This window comes from Acytostelium subglobosum (assembly GCF_000787575.1).
Source record: "Acytostelium subglobosum LB1 DNA, scaffold: scaffold21, whole genome shotgun sequence".
Classification (NCBI taxonomy): domain Eukaryota; phylum Evosea; class Eumycetozoa; order Acytosteliales; family Acytosteliaceae; genus Acytostelium; species Acytostelium subglobosum.
Genome location: NW_012236512.1, coordinates 581,900 through 599,821, shown reverse-complemented (window position 1 = coordinate 599,821; position 17,922 = coordinate 581,900). Strand labels below are relative to the sequence as shown.

At 44.9% G+C, this 17,922-nt stretch overlaps 6 protein-coding genes across 6 annotated transcripts; 4 read left to right on the top strand and 2 right to left on the bottom strand.

The window, feature by feature from the left end:
- Nucleotides 1-238: 238 nt before the first annotated feature.
- On the bottom strand, nucleotides 239-2,969 carry SAMD00019534_092990 (hypothetical protein; the record flags this gene model as incomplete). Its single annotated transcript, XM_012895713.1, has 4 exons — nucleotides 239-727; nucleotides 832-2,151; nucleotides 2,245-2,479; nucleotides 2,545-2,969. 4 exons carry the CDS (start codon nucleotides 2,967-2,969, stop codon nucleotides 239-241), a joined length of 2,469 nt encoding a protein of 822 aa, XP_012751167.1.
- Nucleotides 2,970-3,259: 290 nt separating this feature from the next.
- Nucleotides 3,260-5,677, top strand: SAMD00019534_092980 (hypothetical protein; the record flags this gene model as incomplete). Its single annotated transcript, XM_012895712.1, has 2 exons — nucleotides 3,260-3,486; nucleotides 3,577-5,677. Coding segments are annotated over 2 exons (2,328 nt in total), but the record flags the coding sequence as incomplete, so codon positions are not given.
- A 163-nt stretch (nucleotides 5,678-5,840) lies between these two features.
- SAMD00019534_092970 (hypothetical protein) lies at nucleotides 5,841-8,218 on the top strand (the record flags this gene model as incomplete). The annotated part of the gene is made up of 2 exons (XM_012895711.1): nucleotides 5,841-5,980; nucleotides 6,052-8,218. The coding sequence occupies 2 exons, from the start codon at nucleotides 5,841-5,843 to the stop codon at nucleotides 8,216-8,218; spliced, it is 2,307 nt and encodes a 768-aa protein (XP_012751165.1).
- A 108-nt stretch (nucleotides 8,219-8,326) lies between these two features.
- On the top strand, nucleotides 8,327-9,552 carry SAMD00019534_092960 (hypothetical protein; the record flags this gene model as incomplete). Its single annotated transcript, XM_012895710.1, has 2 exons — nucleotides 8,327-8,535; nucleotides 8,607-9,552. The coding sequence occupies 2 exons, from the start codon at nucleotides 8,327-8,329 to the stop codon at nucleotides 9,550-9,552; spliced, it is 1,155 nt and encodes a 384-aa protein (XP_012751164.1).
- A 279-nt stretch (nucleotides 9,553-9,831) lies between these two features.
- Nucleotides 9,832-10,818, top strand: SAMD00019534_092950 (hypothetical protein; the record flags this gene model as incomplete). The annotated part of the gene is made up of 1 exon (XM_012895709.1): nucleotides 9,832-10,818. One exon carries the CDS (start codon nucleotides 9,832-9,834, stop codon nucleotides 10,816-10,818), a length of 987 nt encoding a protein of 328 aa, XP_012751163.1.
- A 1,744-nt stretch (nucleotides 10,819-12,562) lies between these two features.
- On the bottom strand, nucleotides 12,563-17,333 carry SAMD00019534_092940 (hypothetical protein; the record flags this gene model as incomplete). The annotated part of the gene is made up of 4 exons (XM_012895708.1): nucleotides 12,563-13,098; nucleotides 13,166-16,805; nucleotides 16,908-17,180; nucleotides 17,265-17,333. 4 exons carry the CDS (start codon nucleotides 17,331-17,333, stop codon nucleotides 12,563-12,565), a joined length of 4,518 nt encoding a protein of 1,505 aa, XP_012751162.1.
- Between the last annotated feature and the right edge of the window lie 589 nt (nucleotides 17,334-17,922).

The window sequence follows — 17,922 nt, the reverse complement described above, 5'->3', positions numbered from 1 at the left end:
CATTCTACCCTAAAATGTTTGGGTTATTATAATTATAACAAATTTTTTTTATTACTACAAACTAAAGGATAGCGTTGACTTTAAACTGGATGGACAATCCATTCATATAATTTTTGTAATTGTAGAATAAATTAATTATTTATCCATTCAAACAGTCAGCCACTCACTCATTCAAACATTAACTTCATTCAAACAAATAATAATCATTCATTAATAAACATTATCATATATATTCTAGTTATCTCTTTTTATAGAACAGATGTTTCTTCTCTATGAGCTTTGGCGATGGTTTACGTTCAACAATAGAGGTGGCCCACTTGTGTCGCTTGGTCAGCAAGTGTTGCGTCGCATCACTCTCATCTTGAGACCTGGTATCTTTGCCTTGTTTGTCATACCAGTGGTAGCACTTCATCAGCAGCTTCCCGAACAGCACATCATCCCAGTGATGATTGGAGCGTTTCACCAGCAACTTGACGATCTTGTGGCGACATTCAATGCCAAAGTTGGCCATTCTGTCGAGAGACATCTTTAGCAGGCCTGTGAATTGGCCAACATGGAACACAAAGCAGTGCATGTACGACGTGATAGTGGCTTGTGGAAACAGGAGTCTGTACTTCTCAGCGAAGACCTTGGAGATTGTGAGCCACTTCTGATCTGTCACGTATACCTCCTCACTTCGTTCGATGGCCCATACCAGGTAAGCATAGACTTCCCAGAGTTCAGATAACTACAATTGTTTGCAAACATTAACGTCATCAATCAAACAGCAGGCAGCAGGTCAGTATATATACATCGATGTTGTTTGAACATGTGTGTCGTTTGAACACATACCTCTTTCTTCAAAGTGGCATCATCAGTTAGACAATCAATGAACTCGGCTCGATTGTTGATGATGATCATACAGTCTGAGTAGGTAAAGCTGATCTTCTCCACGATTGTCTCGACAGTATCGTCATCGATGACCTTTGACTTGTAGATGGTGACCTTCTTCTTCTTCAGGAAGCTAAGGAGCCTCACAACCCTCTCCTTCTCTCGTTGTTTGTCATCTCCAAGCGTGTCCTGCAGCTCCTTGATCCTGGCGTTCAGTTCCTTGACCTTGGCATCATTCTCATCGTATGTTGTTGTGTCATCGTCATTGATCTTCTGCTGCTGAGCAGCGACCAGGTTGATAGCCACACTGACACCTTCCAGCTTATCAATCATTGCCTTGGTCACTCCGACTACTCGCTGGTCCCCCATCTCGGTAAACAAGGCCTGAAGCTGTTGATGTTGATCTTTCGGTTCCTCTGCCTCCGCTGCTGCGGCCCGCAGTGTCTCCAGATGCATCTTCACTTGCTGGTCTGTGCGTTTAGCGATACGTGACTCACACTCCTCGAGTAAGTCGCCAATCTTCTTCTCAATGGTGCCAGATGCCTTGCGACACTTCTTCTTAGTGGCCTGCCTCTTCATTAGACTGGACGCATAGCCCGCCTTCTCCCTCTTCCTCTCCTTTCTCAGTGCAGTGAGTTTTCTGAACATCTCTGACATCGTCCTGCAGACAGTCTTCTTGGTCATTTGTTTGGTCGTCCCGATCTTCAGATGGAGGCTGCATGGGATCTTCCTGGATGTCTCACATGGGATGTGTACCTGACCACCCTGACCGTACTGCTCAAAGCCAGGCTTCTTGGTCATAGCTGCGGATGGGGGAGGCGCCAGTGCCAATAGATTAGGTTTGTTGTCATCTCGTCGAAGCTGATGGCGGCACTCGTGGGAGAAGTCATTAACCTCATTCCTGTTGCAGTAACACCACATGCAGAGCCAGTAAGATGTTGGAGCATACACATCGATCAAACCAAACAATTGGGCTGCGCAGTAGTAGTCGTTGCAAAGTAGGAGCTCCACTGGGTAGTCTGTGCCACCCACACTGATGATATTGTCGACCAGCAACCTCTTGATTGTGTCGATCATTGGCTTCATTGTCTTGAAGAACTCCTCGGTGTCCTCCTTCCCCAGGTAAATAACAATCGGTTTGTTATTGGAAGGCGACTTGCAATCAACAATGCTGCCCAGCCTACTGACTATCTCTAGAGTAAATGTCAGAATGTTCCGGCCATTACCAGCTACCTGTGCAGAGTCCAAGGCCATCTTCAGCTTCTGTCGATCCGTCTTGGCCTTGTAATGTAATTGGTTAATCAATAATTCACTCACTCACTCACTCACTCACTCAATCAATCAATCAATCAATCAATCATCATCAATGCTTACCTTTGTCTTTGTGATGTTTAGCATCTCCAGCAGATCCAGATATACCAATCCAATGGACATGCATACGCCGACTGGAACATCCTTGCCATTGACAGGTTGCCACAAAGTCTTCACCTCGTACTTTGTTCTAAAGTCATCCAGCTCTTTGGTACTCTCCTTGTTTTGTTTGTATTTGGTGAAGGCCTTCAGGTGGAAGGTCTCAAGTATCTTCTTCCTCGACTCTGGATCGACTCCACTGAGTATGTTATTGTTTTGTTGTTTACCATGACCGAGACTAATACATCCTCTCCTTTCTCGTACTTCTCTCTCATCTCTTGCTTCAACCTCCTTTTGACAGCCTTCTCTAAACTGATCTCTGTCACACTCATCGTCTGCTGCTGGTCGGTCGTTGTCGTATCAACCTTCGTAATGTGGATGTGCACGTCCTCGTAGTGCCGTTTCAGGTCTCTTGGTCTCGAACACTGGTGGTAGCAACACTCGCACATCCCTAATGGTATGGAACCTCCAACAGGCATCTTGCCTCGGAAGTGAGTTGATGTCGTACTCACGCTACATACACCTCCTTTCCACAGACAACGACCGTGAAAGGTAGTAGTCATGTGACGTTCCATAGCAAAGTACGACGAGAATGAGATACCGCACTGTGAATGTTGACAAAGGAAACCTGCATCCTGTACGTCGTCGATGGTACTCCGCTTCCTCTTGTTGCCGCCATCTACCTCCATTCATCTGTCTATTCTGTATTTAATTGGAAGTGTCTGAGTACTCCAAGTGTACCCAACTCCTGTCATCCATGGATTCCAGATTGCGCGCTCCAATCGTGGGAGGTCCTCCATACTCTTCTGCACTTTGGGCGCGCGCCCTCACTTCCACCATACTTCATTAAAATAAAATCAAAATTAAATCAAAAAGTCATATATTATGGGAACGGTGTGCATGAATTGTTCATCCCTCAGCGCCTGGTTGGAGAATCGAATTGTCGTGCATATACAATACATACAGATAACATAGAATAATGATGATGGATTCCAACATAATGGCATTGATCAGTAGAGTACTCTCCAACAAGTACATTCGATCAGAGTTGTTTAGACATGTGTCCTTGATACACAGACAGTTGGGAATCAAAGTCTTCCAATCATCAGATATCGTATCACTATATCATTGTGTACGAATTAGAGACACTGCCAAGTTCATCCGTCACTGTGATCAGTTGGACATCAGTATCCATTCACCTCAAGAGTAAGCATGTATATGTTCACATTCAATCAATCAATCATTAACTCACTCATTCAATCAATCACTCTATCAAACAAACAATCAATCAATCAGTTTGCTCGACACGATCAACAATGCATACTATAATGCGTTGATAATGCAGAATGATAGATTGGTGACTTATATCATTGAGCGATTCAGACGAGGCAGCAACACTACAAAGGACAAGTTCGTTGAATATGTTAGAAAGTCATTTTTCAACTTCATAGGCACCATTGATCACTTGAAGCTCAGTCGACCAATGATACATGCCTTGATCAACTATCTACCAGACGTGGCACCTCTCACGATCGTTCATTTCATGATGAAGTCTGTCTGGCAGGACCACGGCGACTATGACCTGCTCACATCGATCTCTTCGTTTCTTGGGTCGCGCAGTCCGCCCTGCATTGATCGTTGCATCGTCTTTGGTTATAAGATGGACTACAATCCATTGTTCACCAGACACCAATCACGAATCATTGATGACCTTCACCATTACCTCAAGTCGCACCAGCCCACAGACTATAACATTGCAACATCCATCTTGGTGGACTTTGCGTCCAAGCACCGACTGTATGACCTGCTCATAATGATCGCCAATCATGTCGTTCACAATGAGGACCGACAGATGATGCTCTGTTTATCACCTTTGGAACAACCATTATGTCTCGAATCACTAGTGAAGCTTGAGACAAGTAGTCCCCCACTATTCAATCGACTTGCCTCCGGTGGTGACATCAGCTTTATGAAGCATGTCCAACATCTCATGCCAGAGTACTTGTACTGGCTCGATCATGAGCTTCCAAACAAAACACTGTATGACTTGGAGTTGTTACAATGTGCATTGTCTGGTGGCCACTATGAGTGCGCACTCTACATCCTGGACAACATCACTCCTGCACTTAGACCTGATGTTGTTAGATTCGAAAGGCCAAAATGGATTGTGTCAGGCATCAACATGTCCAACAATCACAACTGGATAGACTTGATCGAAACACTGATCAAACATGACAATGTGGAGCTCAGCACCCGTAGCTTGACCCTGTACTCAGATGCGATCAAAGCCAGACGATTGGATGTGATTGAACACTTGGAGCAAATGATCAGAGACCCAAATTCATTGATCGGGATCGATATTGATAAAGCACTCAACGTGGCACTCAAAGTACAATATGTCGACGCCATCAAGACAATCATTCACAATCGTCCAGGTCATGTCTATCATGGGATCAAGCTGTACCTCATTGATCAATGCACACCTGAAATCCAAGACATGTTCCTAGCGAGTGTGCATCCTAGTCAAAGCATTGACTTGGACATATTCGGCTTGCCAAGACAAGAATTTATTCCTGCCAACATTTCAGCCAACACGATCAGGATGTTTATCAAGCATGAACACCATCCAAATTGCTGGTGGACACTGCTCAGAAGTGCCGATCTGTTAAATGAGCGAGAGCTAATAGACATACTGAGCACACATGGACCTGGCACCTCGCCGTACATTGGAGATCCATGGAGGTTTGGTGATGAAAGTATCAAGTACCAATTGTCAGAATTTGACCCTGATACTCACCAAGACCAGATGGTATACATCCTGCACAATGAGAGACATTGGACCAGGATCGACTCACTACTGGCCACACAAAAGCACTTGTCTCGACCTGGCGCAACACTTGGAAGACTGATTGAATCTGATGTCCTGGCACTCTTCAACTTGCTGCCTCCACAACCTTTTGATACCTTTGTATTTGAATATCAAGCGGATGTCAGTCGATTGGACATCGATCGCATCGAGTTCATTTGGAGTAAATTGAGTGACACAATCAAACGTGATCAAAATTACATCAATGATGTATTGTCATCATATGCTGCCATCAACAATATTACAATGTACCAATATGTTTTGGACTATTTGATCAAGGACAATCACTTCCAAGATGCATTCATCAGTGCACCAACAATCAAACAGATCAAAGATAATATCCAACAATATCGAAGATATTCATCGATTCGATTGATTGTCGAGTTGTTCAACCCACTCCGCTTCATTGATCAATCATCAACAACAAGTCCATACCAACGACTTCTCATTCCACTCACAACATCCGAGTTCCAACAATATCAATCACTCCTCATCAACCTTGGCGTCTTCAATCCACCACCATCCATCCATTAAATAAATGCCCAAAAAGGATATTATTATATTTGATCATGATCATCAGTTTTCTGATAGATCATTAAACAAGATGAACTCCAAAGATATAATATTGAAGTCATCTATTAGTAGTGTACTGTCCAATCAATACATTCGATCAGAGTTGTTTAGACATGTGTCAATGATACATAGACAGTTGGAGATCAAAGTCATCCATTCATCAGATATCGTATCACTCTATCAATGTGTCCAAAGTGGAGACACTGCCAAGTTCATCCATCACTGTGATCAGTTGGACATCAGCATTCATTCGCCCAAAGAGTAAGCATGCATTCGAGTACCACTCGAGTGTCACCTCACTCACTCAATCAATCAATCACTCTATCAATAAGGTTGCTCGATACGATCAATGAATCATTCTATCATGCGTTACACAAACAGAATGTTACATTGGTGACATATATAATTGAGTTGTTCAGAGATGGCAACACGACGAATGATCAGTTTGTCCAACATGTAAGATCGTCATTGTTCTCTTTCCTAAGATACAACATGAACATCGAGTTAAGTCGGCCAATGATACATACACTACTTGGATACCTCCCAGACATTGCTCCTCCATTGCTTCACCAAATAATGATGAAGACTGCATTGTCCCAACACGGGGACCTTGACCTCTACTACCAGCTGTATCACCACCATCAAGGTTATGACCTTGCACCTGCATTCCAACACTATGTCTTCATAGGCTATCAGATGAAAGAGTTCAATCCAATGTTTGCCAAGTATCAATCGAGAATAATCAATGACTTTATAGCATACCTGGGCAAGCCATCACTGAATACCAATGTCAATGATGACATATTCGCCGAGTTCTTGTTGGTGTTCACAATCAAGCATCGACTGTTTGACCTGTTCATGACGATTGCTAAGCATGTCAACACTGATCCAAACTTGGACTCCCAATATCTCTCGGCTTCCGCACATCCGATCACTGTCGCAACACTGTTGGCGCTCACACACTCAATACCGAAACTGATCAATCGACTTGCACGTGAGGGAGACCTCGTATTTCTGAAGCTTGTCCTGCCTCTTGTAGCCGTACACCTGGACACAAAGGTGAACTCTCAAGCAACATCCGTTCAAATTTTTGATCCTGATTTGCTACAATGTGCGTTGACTGGCGGCCACTATGAATGTGCACTCTTCATCCTGGACAACTTTACTCAATACCTTGCATTGCTCCCCTCTGTTGGCATGCCTGGATGGTCCAACGAAGTAGGTGACACCAAATGGACGGTGACCAGTATAAACATGTCAAATGACCATGATCACAACTGGCCGTGGCCAGACCTCATCGAGAGACTTGTTGGGCATATCTCGGTGGAGTGTAGATTCAAAGATCTATATTCAGATGCGATCAAAGCCAGACGAATGGATGTGATTGAACTATTTGGATCACTGATCAGCAGCAACAGAGTCAAGGTCAAGAAGGACACCTTTGACAGCGCACTAAGCATTGCGATTAGGGAACAATACTGCGAGGCCATCGAAGCGATCATTCACTATCGTCCATCGTTCAAATATATAAGCTTGATGGACATTGATCAATGTACATCTAACGTCCAAGATATGCTACTAGCCAGTATACCACCTGGCTCCATTATCTTTGACAACACCACCAGCATCCCCAACAAGATAATCGACCTGTCCCCGACTACGATCCGGATGTTGATCAAACATCAGCATCATCCGCAATGTTGGCGCACGCTTCTAAGGAGTGCTGAGCTGTTGGATGATAGAGAGCTAATTGGTATACTTGGCAATCATGGATATGGCACGACATCATACAAGGGCGATCCTTGGACCCTTGGCTATGACCTTGATGTCACCACAAGGAATAGAGTGCAGCCAACTGTACAAGACTATATGTTGTACGTCTTGCTCAATCAGAGGACGAGTCAAAGGGCCAAGATCGACAGACTTCTGGCTTCACCAAAGCATAATGCTCGTGTTGATAAACATGGCCACCCTGCAATTATGGGACAGTTGATGAGAGATGATGTCATTGAGCTCTTCAACATGAAGCTTCAACCAGATGATCCTCCATATCAACTAATACCATATCGTGCTGATGTCAGTCACTTGGACATGGATCTCATCGAGTTCATTTGGAGTAGATTGAATGATTCACTCAAACAAGATCAACAATTCATCATTAGTGTATTATCATCAACAGCTGCAATCAATAACTTTAAGATGTATCGTTATGTTATTGATCAATGCTTGACTAGTGTGGACATCCAGGAGCCATTCATACAAGTACCAAGTATTCAAGTGATCAATGAGAATATCCAACTATATAGACGTTACTCATCGATCACTTCAATCATCCAGTTGTTCCGTCCAGACTCCAACTCTGATGATCAATCAACACCAACAAGTCCATACCATCGACTTCACATTCCACTCGTACAATCAGAGTTCCAACAATACCAATTACTCCTCACCAATCTTGGTGTCTTCAATCCATCACAAAAGGATGAGTGTAACGTTTGATCAACCCCCAAAAAGGATATTTGATCAATTCCAAATCAGGTAATAAAGTTACAACACTCATACATAGAATAAGAGATAGAGATAGGAATGAACAATGATAAACAATTGATGACATTGATCAGTAGGGTACTGTCCAGCAAGTACATTAGATCAGAGTTGTTTAGACATGTATTATTGATACACAGACAGTTGGGCATCACCAATGTCTTCCATTCATCAGATGTCGTATCACTCTATCAATGTGTACAATGTGGAGACACTGCCAAATTCATCCATCACTGTGATCAGTTGGACATCAGTGTCCATTCACCTCAAGAGTATGTATCTCTTCTTGGGCATCATCATGTCGCACTCACTTATCCATCACCTCAATCACATGATCAATCAGACTACTCAACACAATCAATGAAGCATTCTATCATGCATTACATAGACAGAATACTATATTAGTAAGATATATCATCGAACGATTCAAGCGAGGCAAAGACACAACTGTGGCTCAGTTGGTTGCATATATTATGAATTCATTGTTCACATTCAATGTGAAGTCCAGGCCCAAGTCCATCAAGCTCAGTCGACCAATGATTTACACATTGCTCGATTACAAGGTTGTCATACCTCCATCGTTCATTTATAACTTTGTAATGAGGTCTGCTTTGGAGGATCATTACGACTTGGACTGGTTCACCGAGATGTGTCCTGTATTCTTGCGAGACTATATATTTGAAAGATACATCCTCATTGGCTACGAGATGAGAGAGTTCAATCCTATGTTCATCAGACATCAATCACGAATCATTGATGACCTTCACCAATACCTCAAGTCATTCAAGCCAGAGGACTACTCTGTTTCAACCAAAACCATGACCGAGTTCGTACTCAAACATAGGCTGTATGACCTGCTAGTTATGATTGCCAAGCATGCCATTCATTATGAAGACCGAAGGATTCAACTGTGTCTTTCGCCATCTGAACATCCAATCAATGTTGAATCGCTCATGGAGCTGTGGATTAACAATCCTCCACTATTCAATCGACTTGCATCAGATGGTGATATCAACTTTATGAAGCAAGTCCATCATCTCATGCCAGAGTATGTTACCTGGACATACAATAGTCGAGGTCCGTACCAACAACTGTTTGACAATCAATTGCTACAATGTGCGTTGTCTGGTGGCCACTATCTCTGTGCACTCTACATCTTGGACAACATCACTCAGTTCCTTCAAGCAGTATCATTCAAGGTCGACAAAGAGCATCAACATCCAAAAAACAAATGGATTGTGACTGGAGTCAACATGGGACAGGACCATGGACACAACTGGTTGGAGTAGATTGAAACTTTGATCAATCATGACAATGTGGTCCAAATATTCAGTGATCTATACACGGACGCGATAAAGGCAAGAAGATTAGATGTGATTGAGCGCTTGGAACAACTGATCAGAGATCCCAACACATTGGTTGTTATCGATATCGATCAAGCACTTAACGCAGCACTCGAGGTACAATATATCGATGCCATCAAGACAATCATTCACAATCGTCCAGGTCTTGTGTACAACAGAATCAAGCTGTATCATATTGATCAATGCTCACCTGAAATCCAAGACATGCTCCTGTCTAGTGTGCATCCAGGTCAATTCATTACCTTTAACCCGTGCGACTCTTCCGGCTATCATACGGCCGCACTGTCAGCAAGTACCATTGACACATTGATCAAACATAAACATCATACAGATTGTTGGAAGTTACTGCTCAAGAGTGCCGAACTGTTGGATGACAGAGAGCTCATTGACACCTTGGTGAAACATGGATATGGCACGACACCCTACGTACCCGATCCTTGGATACTTGGCTATGATTGTAACATTCCTCGACTGGGTATTGGATATGAACCGGAACGAGGTCAGATGTTGTATATCTTACACAATGATAGGAATTGGAACAGGATCGATAGAGTCCTGGCATCACCAAAGCACATGGCTGGAAGGGGTGCAGTCAGGGGCATATTCATTGCATCTGATATCCTTGCATACTTCAACTTGGATCTTGGGAAACCAAGTCGCATCTCATATGAAGCGGATGTCAGTCGTTTGGACATTGGTTTGATCGAGTTCATTTGGAATCGATTGACCAATTTCCACAAACGTAATCAAAAATACATCAAGGATGTGTTGTCATCGAATGCTGCCATCAACAATATTACAATGTATCGATATATACTTGATTACTTGATCAAAGACATTGGCAATCACAATCTATTCCAGCGTCCATTCATACAAGCACCAACAATCCTACAGGTCAGAGATAACATCAAACACTATCGAAGATATTCATCCACTCGATTGATTGTCGAGTTGTTCAATCCAAGCAACTTCACAGACACTCAATCATCAACAAGTCAATACCATCGCCTGCTCGTACCACTCCTGGAGGAAGATTACAAAAGATACCTATCATTGCTCAACAAACTTGGTGTCTTTGATCCATCATCCAACAGTCAGTGTTTTATAATCAATCAGCAACAGCAACAGCAACAGCAACAGGAGTCCATCATCACCTCAATAACGAATAAATTCCTAAAATGGTTTTCCTGAATCATTCCTCAGACGTCTCACAGTTGGTGAGAACCAACTAATAAATTTAAGTAGAAAGGTGGATTGTCTCCCAGTGAGATAAATGCGAAACAATAATATCCAAGAGCTCCTGAATGTATTGTAAGAATTAGATTGACTTGTTAGGGCGGCAAGAGATTTACTTACCAATGCTGAGAATGTCAGCCCTCTTCGAAGGTGGGCTGCCAAAGTAATCTATGAGGTGAGCTAAAGCTCGAGCACTGGCGATATGAGACTGTCTGTTTGCCTCATCAATGAGATATCCCAAGTCATTCATTATGACCTGGCGATAGACCAATGAGGGTCCTCTAGATCTTCCACTATATCTACTCCGAGAGGTAGACCAAGATCCCTTCCAATGTGAGCTGCCAACCTAGAGGGAATCTTATTGCTCTTTAGAAAAGTTAGTACAAATATCTTGGAGACAGTTTATATTAGAATTTACCTGAATGTGAGCAACTAGATGTCCGACACTCTGTAGTAGTGTTTCAACTTCCATATCAACATCTCTCATGGGTGTTACTAATCGAGCAACATCATATAGGTTCATGAGAACAATGGGTTGAGCAAACTGGTGGGAGAACTTGGTCATCACAGTTTTCCGGATGTTTGACTGGACCAGATATCCAATTTGATTCCCCATTATTCTCATTCCTTTCTTGAGGAAGTCAGTGTCCAGCTTCAGACCATCGATCGATGATTGGAGTGATGTCATTGATGTATTGATAGGGGTGATACGATCCCTCAGATCATCTATAGCCATCATAAAGACGTTGATATTAGAGAATGAAGCTGTTAATAGTGAGTATTAATTTACTTACAAACTTCGGCAGGTGGAAGGTTGAGTCGGCGAAGCAAGTCTCCAACAAGGGCTTTCAAAATCGTTTCTCTATCATCTTGGTTAGGAATTGTGAACATTCGACAGAAGGTCCCCATTGAAGCTGAGGATAGGACAAGAGTCTTGCCTGTGACGTGATCTAATACACCTACAGCGTCAACAGGGTATGTCAACTCTACTATGGAATCATTTACCCAATAGGTAACATTTTCCTAGCTCCAGTCAGATACATTGATAGGAAGAGACATGTAAGATGTGTGAATAAGTTGAAGATCAAATAAATAATAATATGTTAGAGATAATAAAGATAGTAATAATAATATTATCCGAGTAATAAGAGATAATGATAGTGATAATATGTAAAGATAATAGATAATAATAAGAATGTGTTGGAAAGAAGAAGAGAAGACAGAGATGAAGTGTCAACTTCTTGTAAAATCAAGTATATAAACTATCTCAACCACCATTAAACATTCATAGACAGACGACACTTAAAGGTAGTGGTGGATGTGTTTGGAATGATCAAGTACTGTGGCAACGAATGAGTCTTGGGGCAGGAATCATCACTCAATCCCACGATACTCAATCTCCACCACCATTAAACATTCATTGACAGACGACACTTACCACCACATTCGCAATAGAGCTGATACGGGCATTATAAGTAACAATTACCTCATCGGTAATGTTCATTCATCCATTCAAGTGTCGGTCAATCAATGTTTACGACCCATTCAATCAATAATACCCATTACTCCACATCAGTCGTCTATCCATTCATCCATGTATCACTTATCTCAACACACCAAATGCATTGTTCACTGGGTGACCGCAATGAATGAATGAATGAATAAAGAAAGGAAGGGGAAATGATAACATTGATTTAAGTTAAATGTACTTGGTGCCGGATCCACCATTGGACTGCTTGAGGAACAGATTGTTCATGTCTTTGAGGTGGTTGATGTTGGTGAAGGAGAAGTTGCCAAAGTTGAGCATGTCCTTGGATTGCTGATCCATGTCGTCGCCAACTGACGAGCGCAATAGATCGACCTCTGACTTGATATGTCGACCAGTGTGCGACGACTCACCTCCACTGTCACATCGCGAATCATCCGATCCAGTGCCGCCATTGGCATGGCCGCCACTGCTCTTGTTGAGCATGGGGTCGCTGTCGGCGCCATCGTCGTCGTTGTACATCGACTGGCGATCCCAGAAGTAGTCTGTGTCAAAGTCGCTCTCGGGCTTGGGCAAGAAGATGCTCTCCATGTTCTGATCAATCAAATTCTCCCAGTCCACACCGGCAAAGAATGGATGCTTCTTGATCTCGTCGGCACCATTAGCACCCAAACGTAGATGAGGTATTGGATTAAGCAATTTACATATCAGGTCCTTTGCGTCGTGGCTAATGTCGGACCATTCGATCTCTGATGAAGTGGCAAAGTTAGAACAGTGTACTTATCATCATCCGCGTGCACTCATTCATATACATACCTCTGTCTTGGTTTAAAATATGTTGGAAGATTAACTCTGGAGAATCATCGTTAAAGGGTGGAGCACCTGTGAGGAACTCGTAGAGCATAATGCCGAGTGCCCACCAATCAGCTGGTGTGCTGTGACCTGTGCCGAGAAGGATCTCTGGACTCAGGTAGTCGGGCGTGCCCACTACCTTCTTGGTGGCAGACTTCTTCTTGAGTGTCGCCTTCCTCGGGTAGTTTGTGGGCGGCTGGGCATGATTAGTGACGATGCCCATTGGCACCGAGGCGATGGTTGGCGACCACTGGGAGTCGTGCGAGTCGTCAATGATACCGATCTTGGACAGGCCAAAGTCCGTCAGCTTGATGTGGCCCTTGGAGTCGATCAGCATGTTGTCAGGCTTAAGGTCTCTGTGGATGATCGATTGTTTGTGCAGATACTCTAGACACAGGACAGTCTCGGCGATGTAGTGGCGAGCCATTGTCTCCTCGAAGCAACCAAGCGCGCGGAGCAGCGAGGCACAGTCACCACCAATCAGATACTCCATGACCAGATAAAGCTTGTCGGCCGACTGGAACGCGTAAAAGAGTTTGACGACGAATGGGTTCTGAACTGCGGCGAGGATGTTCCTCTCAATGATGACGTGGTCCACCATGTTCTTCCTGATCGTGTCGAGCTTCTTGAGCACCTTGATTGCGTACAGGTCGCCAGTCTTCTTCTTCTGAGCCAGATAGACGCGGCCAAAGGCGCCACGTGAGATGGGCTTGATGATCTCAAAGTCAGAGATTGAGTGGCTATGCTGCTGCTGTGAACCCTCCTGTTGCTGCGCGTTGGGTGTTGGCGCGGGCGCCACAGTCACAGGCGAGGGCACCTCCTTCTGCGGTGACGGAGACGGTGACATTGACTTGATGAATGGGAGCAGGCCCCACATGGAGAACTGCTGCTTGGCCTTGCCTTTGGCGTTGGCGGTTGTGACCTCGGACGCAGCGGTCACCGTCTGAATCTGTGAGTATTGTACATAGGTCGACTTCTTCTCATCCATGATCTTGCAGATCCGCTTGCCAAACGTGATGAATGGCATGTCGCTGGGGTTCTCGCCAATCAGTCGCTGAAGCTGCTCAATGAACGATTGGCAACGGTTTGCGGCCTCTTTGCTGCCATACACAATCAGCCTGACCTCGTCGACGATGTGCTCCAGCTGGGAGATAATGTGATCGTCGATGTAGAACGAACTTGCATGTGACTTGTCGGGGCTGGACAGCGAGTCGAGCAGGATACCCTTTGAGAGATTGAGCATCGATTTGAGTCGTTCGTCGTGTGAGTTGTGTCGGAAGTCGTGCTCGTTGGTCAGTGCACACAGTGGCGTATGAACCTTGAGTTGCTCGCGTGTATACGAGTCCTCGCAGATACGGCAGACAAAGATCTTGGACTGATCGGCCAGAGGTGATGAGAGCGATGCTGAGACTAAGTCCGAGGTGAGCAGCTCGGGACCGTTGGTGGCGGCCATCATGGCAGGGCTCATTGCTGAAGCTGCTGCGGCCGATGCCGCCGCAGACTGGCGCATCATCTCTGACAGTCCAGACCTCTGGATGTCCTGGTGTTGCGCCAGCTCGGGCGTCGCAATGTTTGAGAGGTCGCCAACACTCGAGCTGCTCTGTATCAGATCATGTAAGTTGTTGATGCTGCTCTGGCTGCTGCTAGTGTTGCTGCTGGTGGTTGAGCCCTTGAGCAACTCGTTTGGCTCGACGTAGGAGGAGGCCGCCTGCGGCTGTGGTTGGTACTCGTCGGGAGGTGAGAGTGCACCGGTGTTGAAGCCCTGCAAACTCTTTGACAGGCGCTCGTTGTTGAACAAGTCGGTGCTCATCGAGATGAGCGAGCGGGTCATCAGCGACGGGTCCACCATGTCAACGTGGCGCGTAGGATTCAGAACGTCGACGACACGAGCAAACTCTGAGAAGATGAACAAAAGACGCGAGACCAGCGCTGTGGCCGTGCCCTTCTTTGTGCAGCCAAACGAGAGCATCTGGATCGAGTTGACTAACTGTTGACACTGCTCGCGCTGCAGATACACCGACATGGAAAGGATCTGATTGGCAATGACACGCAGGGATGACACAACGTGCTTGTTCTCGGCCTCCACAGTGACACCGTCCATGGACTCGAGGAAGCGCTTGATGCCGCGATCGACGTTGTCCTTGGACGACAGGATCTTGAGGTTGATGTCGAATGATGGCCGGCTCTCGGTGGAGAATCGGTTCTTGCGGTCAGAGTTGTACTTGCGCTCCTTGCCCTGCTCCTGGTCGGCGCCGCCTCCTGGCGTGCTGCTGAGTATCGATTCGTTGGGCTTGACTGGCAGCGTGAGTGCACGCGATCGCTTGCTCTTGAGTGATTTGTGATCCTTCTTGTTGTTGATGAACTCTGCCAGGCTGGTCGTCTGCTGAGTGCTGCTGAGCGACGACGACGACGACGAAGTCGATGAAAAAGACGACGACGACGAGGATGACGATGACAACGATGATGGATTGGACTCTTGCTGTTTCAGGTATGATATGTGCTTGTTGAGTATGGTTGGGATGCGTGAGGACTGTGATTTGTTGTTGTTGTTGTTTTGTTGTTCGGACGTGGATGTTGATTGAGTGAGGTTGAGAGGCAAGACGGCCGGCGACGAACGATTGCGCGTGTGAGTGCCGGGCGGTGTCTTGGGAGATTGCTTTGGTGAAAGCTTGGGTGAGACGGACTTGTTGGGATTCAAGTAGTTGTTGATGGCGGAGAAAACGGAGGTGGATGTCTGGGATACAGAGGTGGAGGAAGTGGATGTCTGGGAGGAGGAGGAGGAGGAGGAAAAAAGAGAGGGAGATGTCGATGCGGACGTACCTCCACCTATCAGTGGGGATGCGTTTGGTGAAGCTCGGTTGCCTTTGCTGCTGCCGCTGGTGCTGCTGCTGTTGTTGTTGTTGTTGTTGGTAGTAGTACTAATGATGAGTTGCGTAGGGTTGTTGTTTGTGTTCGATGTTGTTGTTGTTGAAGTAAAAGTACACGAATCAGACGAGGATTCGTCGTCGTCGGAGCTGTGCGCGGCTGATGGCGCGGGTATCCTGTTGGACATGCGGTCTCCCACGAGACTTAGGGAGTGCGATGCCAGCAGATTGAACTCTGACTTTGATTTCTGTGGCGGACGTCGGCTGTACTCTGAGGGCACCGACGATGACTGCAGCGGCGATGTGGGCGCCGACGCGCTCGACAGCGCCGAGAAGTCCAATGAGCCGGACTTCTTGATGGTGGCGCCCATGTTGTTCTTCTGACGCTCGAGCGCCTCCAGCTCGTCGGCCACCTGCTGCTCGTGAATGCGTTGCTGCGACAGTTCGATGGCAGCAATCCACTCGCTGCACTCGATCTCGTTGTGGGCCTGAATCGTGAAGACGGGGAACAGGTCGTGATTGATCTGGAACGTGAACTTGCGCTCTGTCTCGCCCATTCGCTTGATGGTGCTGCCCACGATTGGTATCATACCCTTGGGTTCAGGGTCTGATTGATGCTTGAAGTAGTATATGAGTCCGTCCTTCAATATGAAGTATCGTTTCTTCCAGTTCCTAATAACATGTCCCTCCTTTATCAAGTATCCCTCCTTCTCAGGATCAGACAATGATGTAAAGTCTGGCTGTTAATTTGTTTGATTGGGAATGATTCCGGGATGATTGATTAGTAATTGATCAATCAAACATAACATGTTGTGTGTGATGGAGATGGTGACGGCACTTACGTCATTCATTGGCGCCAGCCATTGTGCCAGCTCCTCGCTGTCATCGATGCAGTCGTTCTTGACCAAGTCGTTTAGGTACTTTTGTAACAGTCGTTTCCGCTCCTCGACGAGGTCGCGATTAGTGCCCGTCTTGAACAGATGTTTCTTGGGCAGTTTGGATAACTTGACCTTTGGACAGGTTATCTTTAAAGTAGAGTCCAGTTCATGAAACTGACTATACCGTCTATATATATTCCATTGTTTATACTGTGTCACAACACTAACCATGTATACCTTGTTGTATGAATGAATGACTAATGTAAGTGTCACGTGATCGATCGATCATGATTGATATGATGATATGATATTATGACATACCGTGAAAGCAGTGAAGGTCTGGGGATCCAGCCTCGTCTCATCACCGAGGATCGATAATTGGTACCTCATTTGTTGGTGATAAAGACAAAGATCTTTGATCTGGCGGCCCTCAAAGGATGTGTTGGCAGGCACACGATCGATTTGATTGTTTGATGGATCTCTACCTCAATGTCCTGTCAGGCCTTATTTGTTTGATCGATTGTATTTGTATGTCTGTCTATCTATCTTGATGATAATGATACTGATGATGCTGTGATGACGCTGTGATCGACTTAAGGGAACCTTAACTATATTTATTGATTGATTGATTGATTGTAATGATACACTATTTATCTAATGTTGTTGTATTGTATATATATATCTATCTATATATCTCTATCTTTGATGAAACAATATCAAAAAGTAAAGTAAATGGAACAATCGCACAACATTCCATCACACCCCACTCATAAAACCAAACAACTAGGTCCAACCAAACAAAGAAACCCTTGATTGGTGTGACAAAAACACACTCACCTGCTCCATCACCTATCACTTTTGTTTGTTTCAACTCAAGTGAGACAAACTATCTCAATTTCGCACTTGGGAATTTTCAAACTAAATATTATGGTTTTTGATACACTTATGCAAAGATTGGTCAATCGATTCACTATCTAGT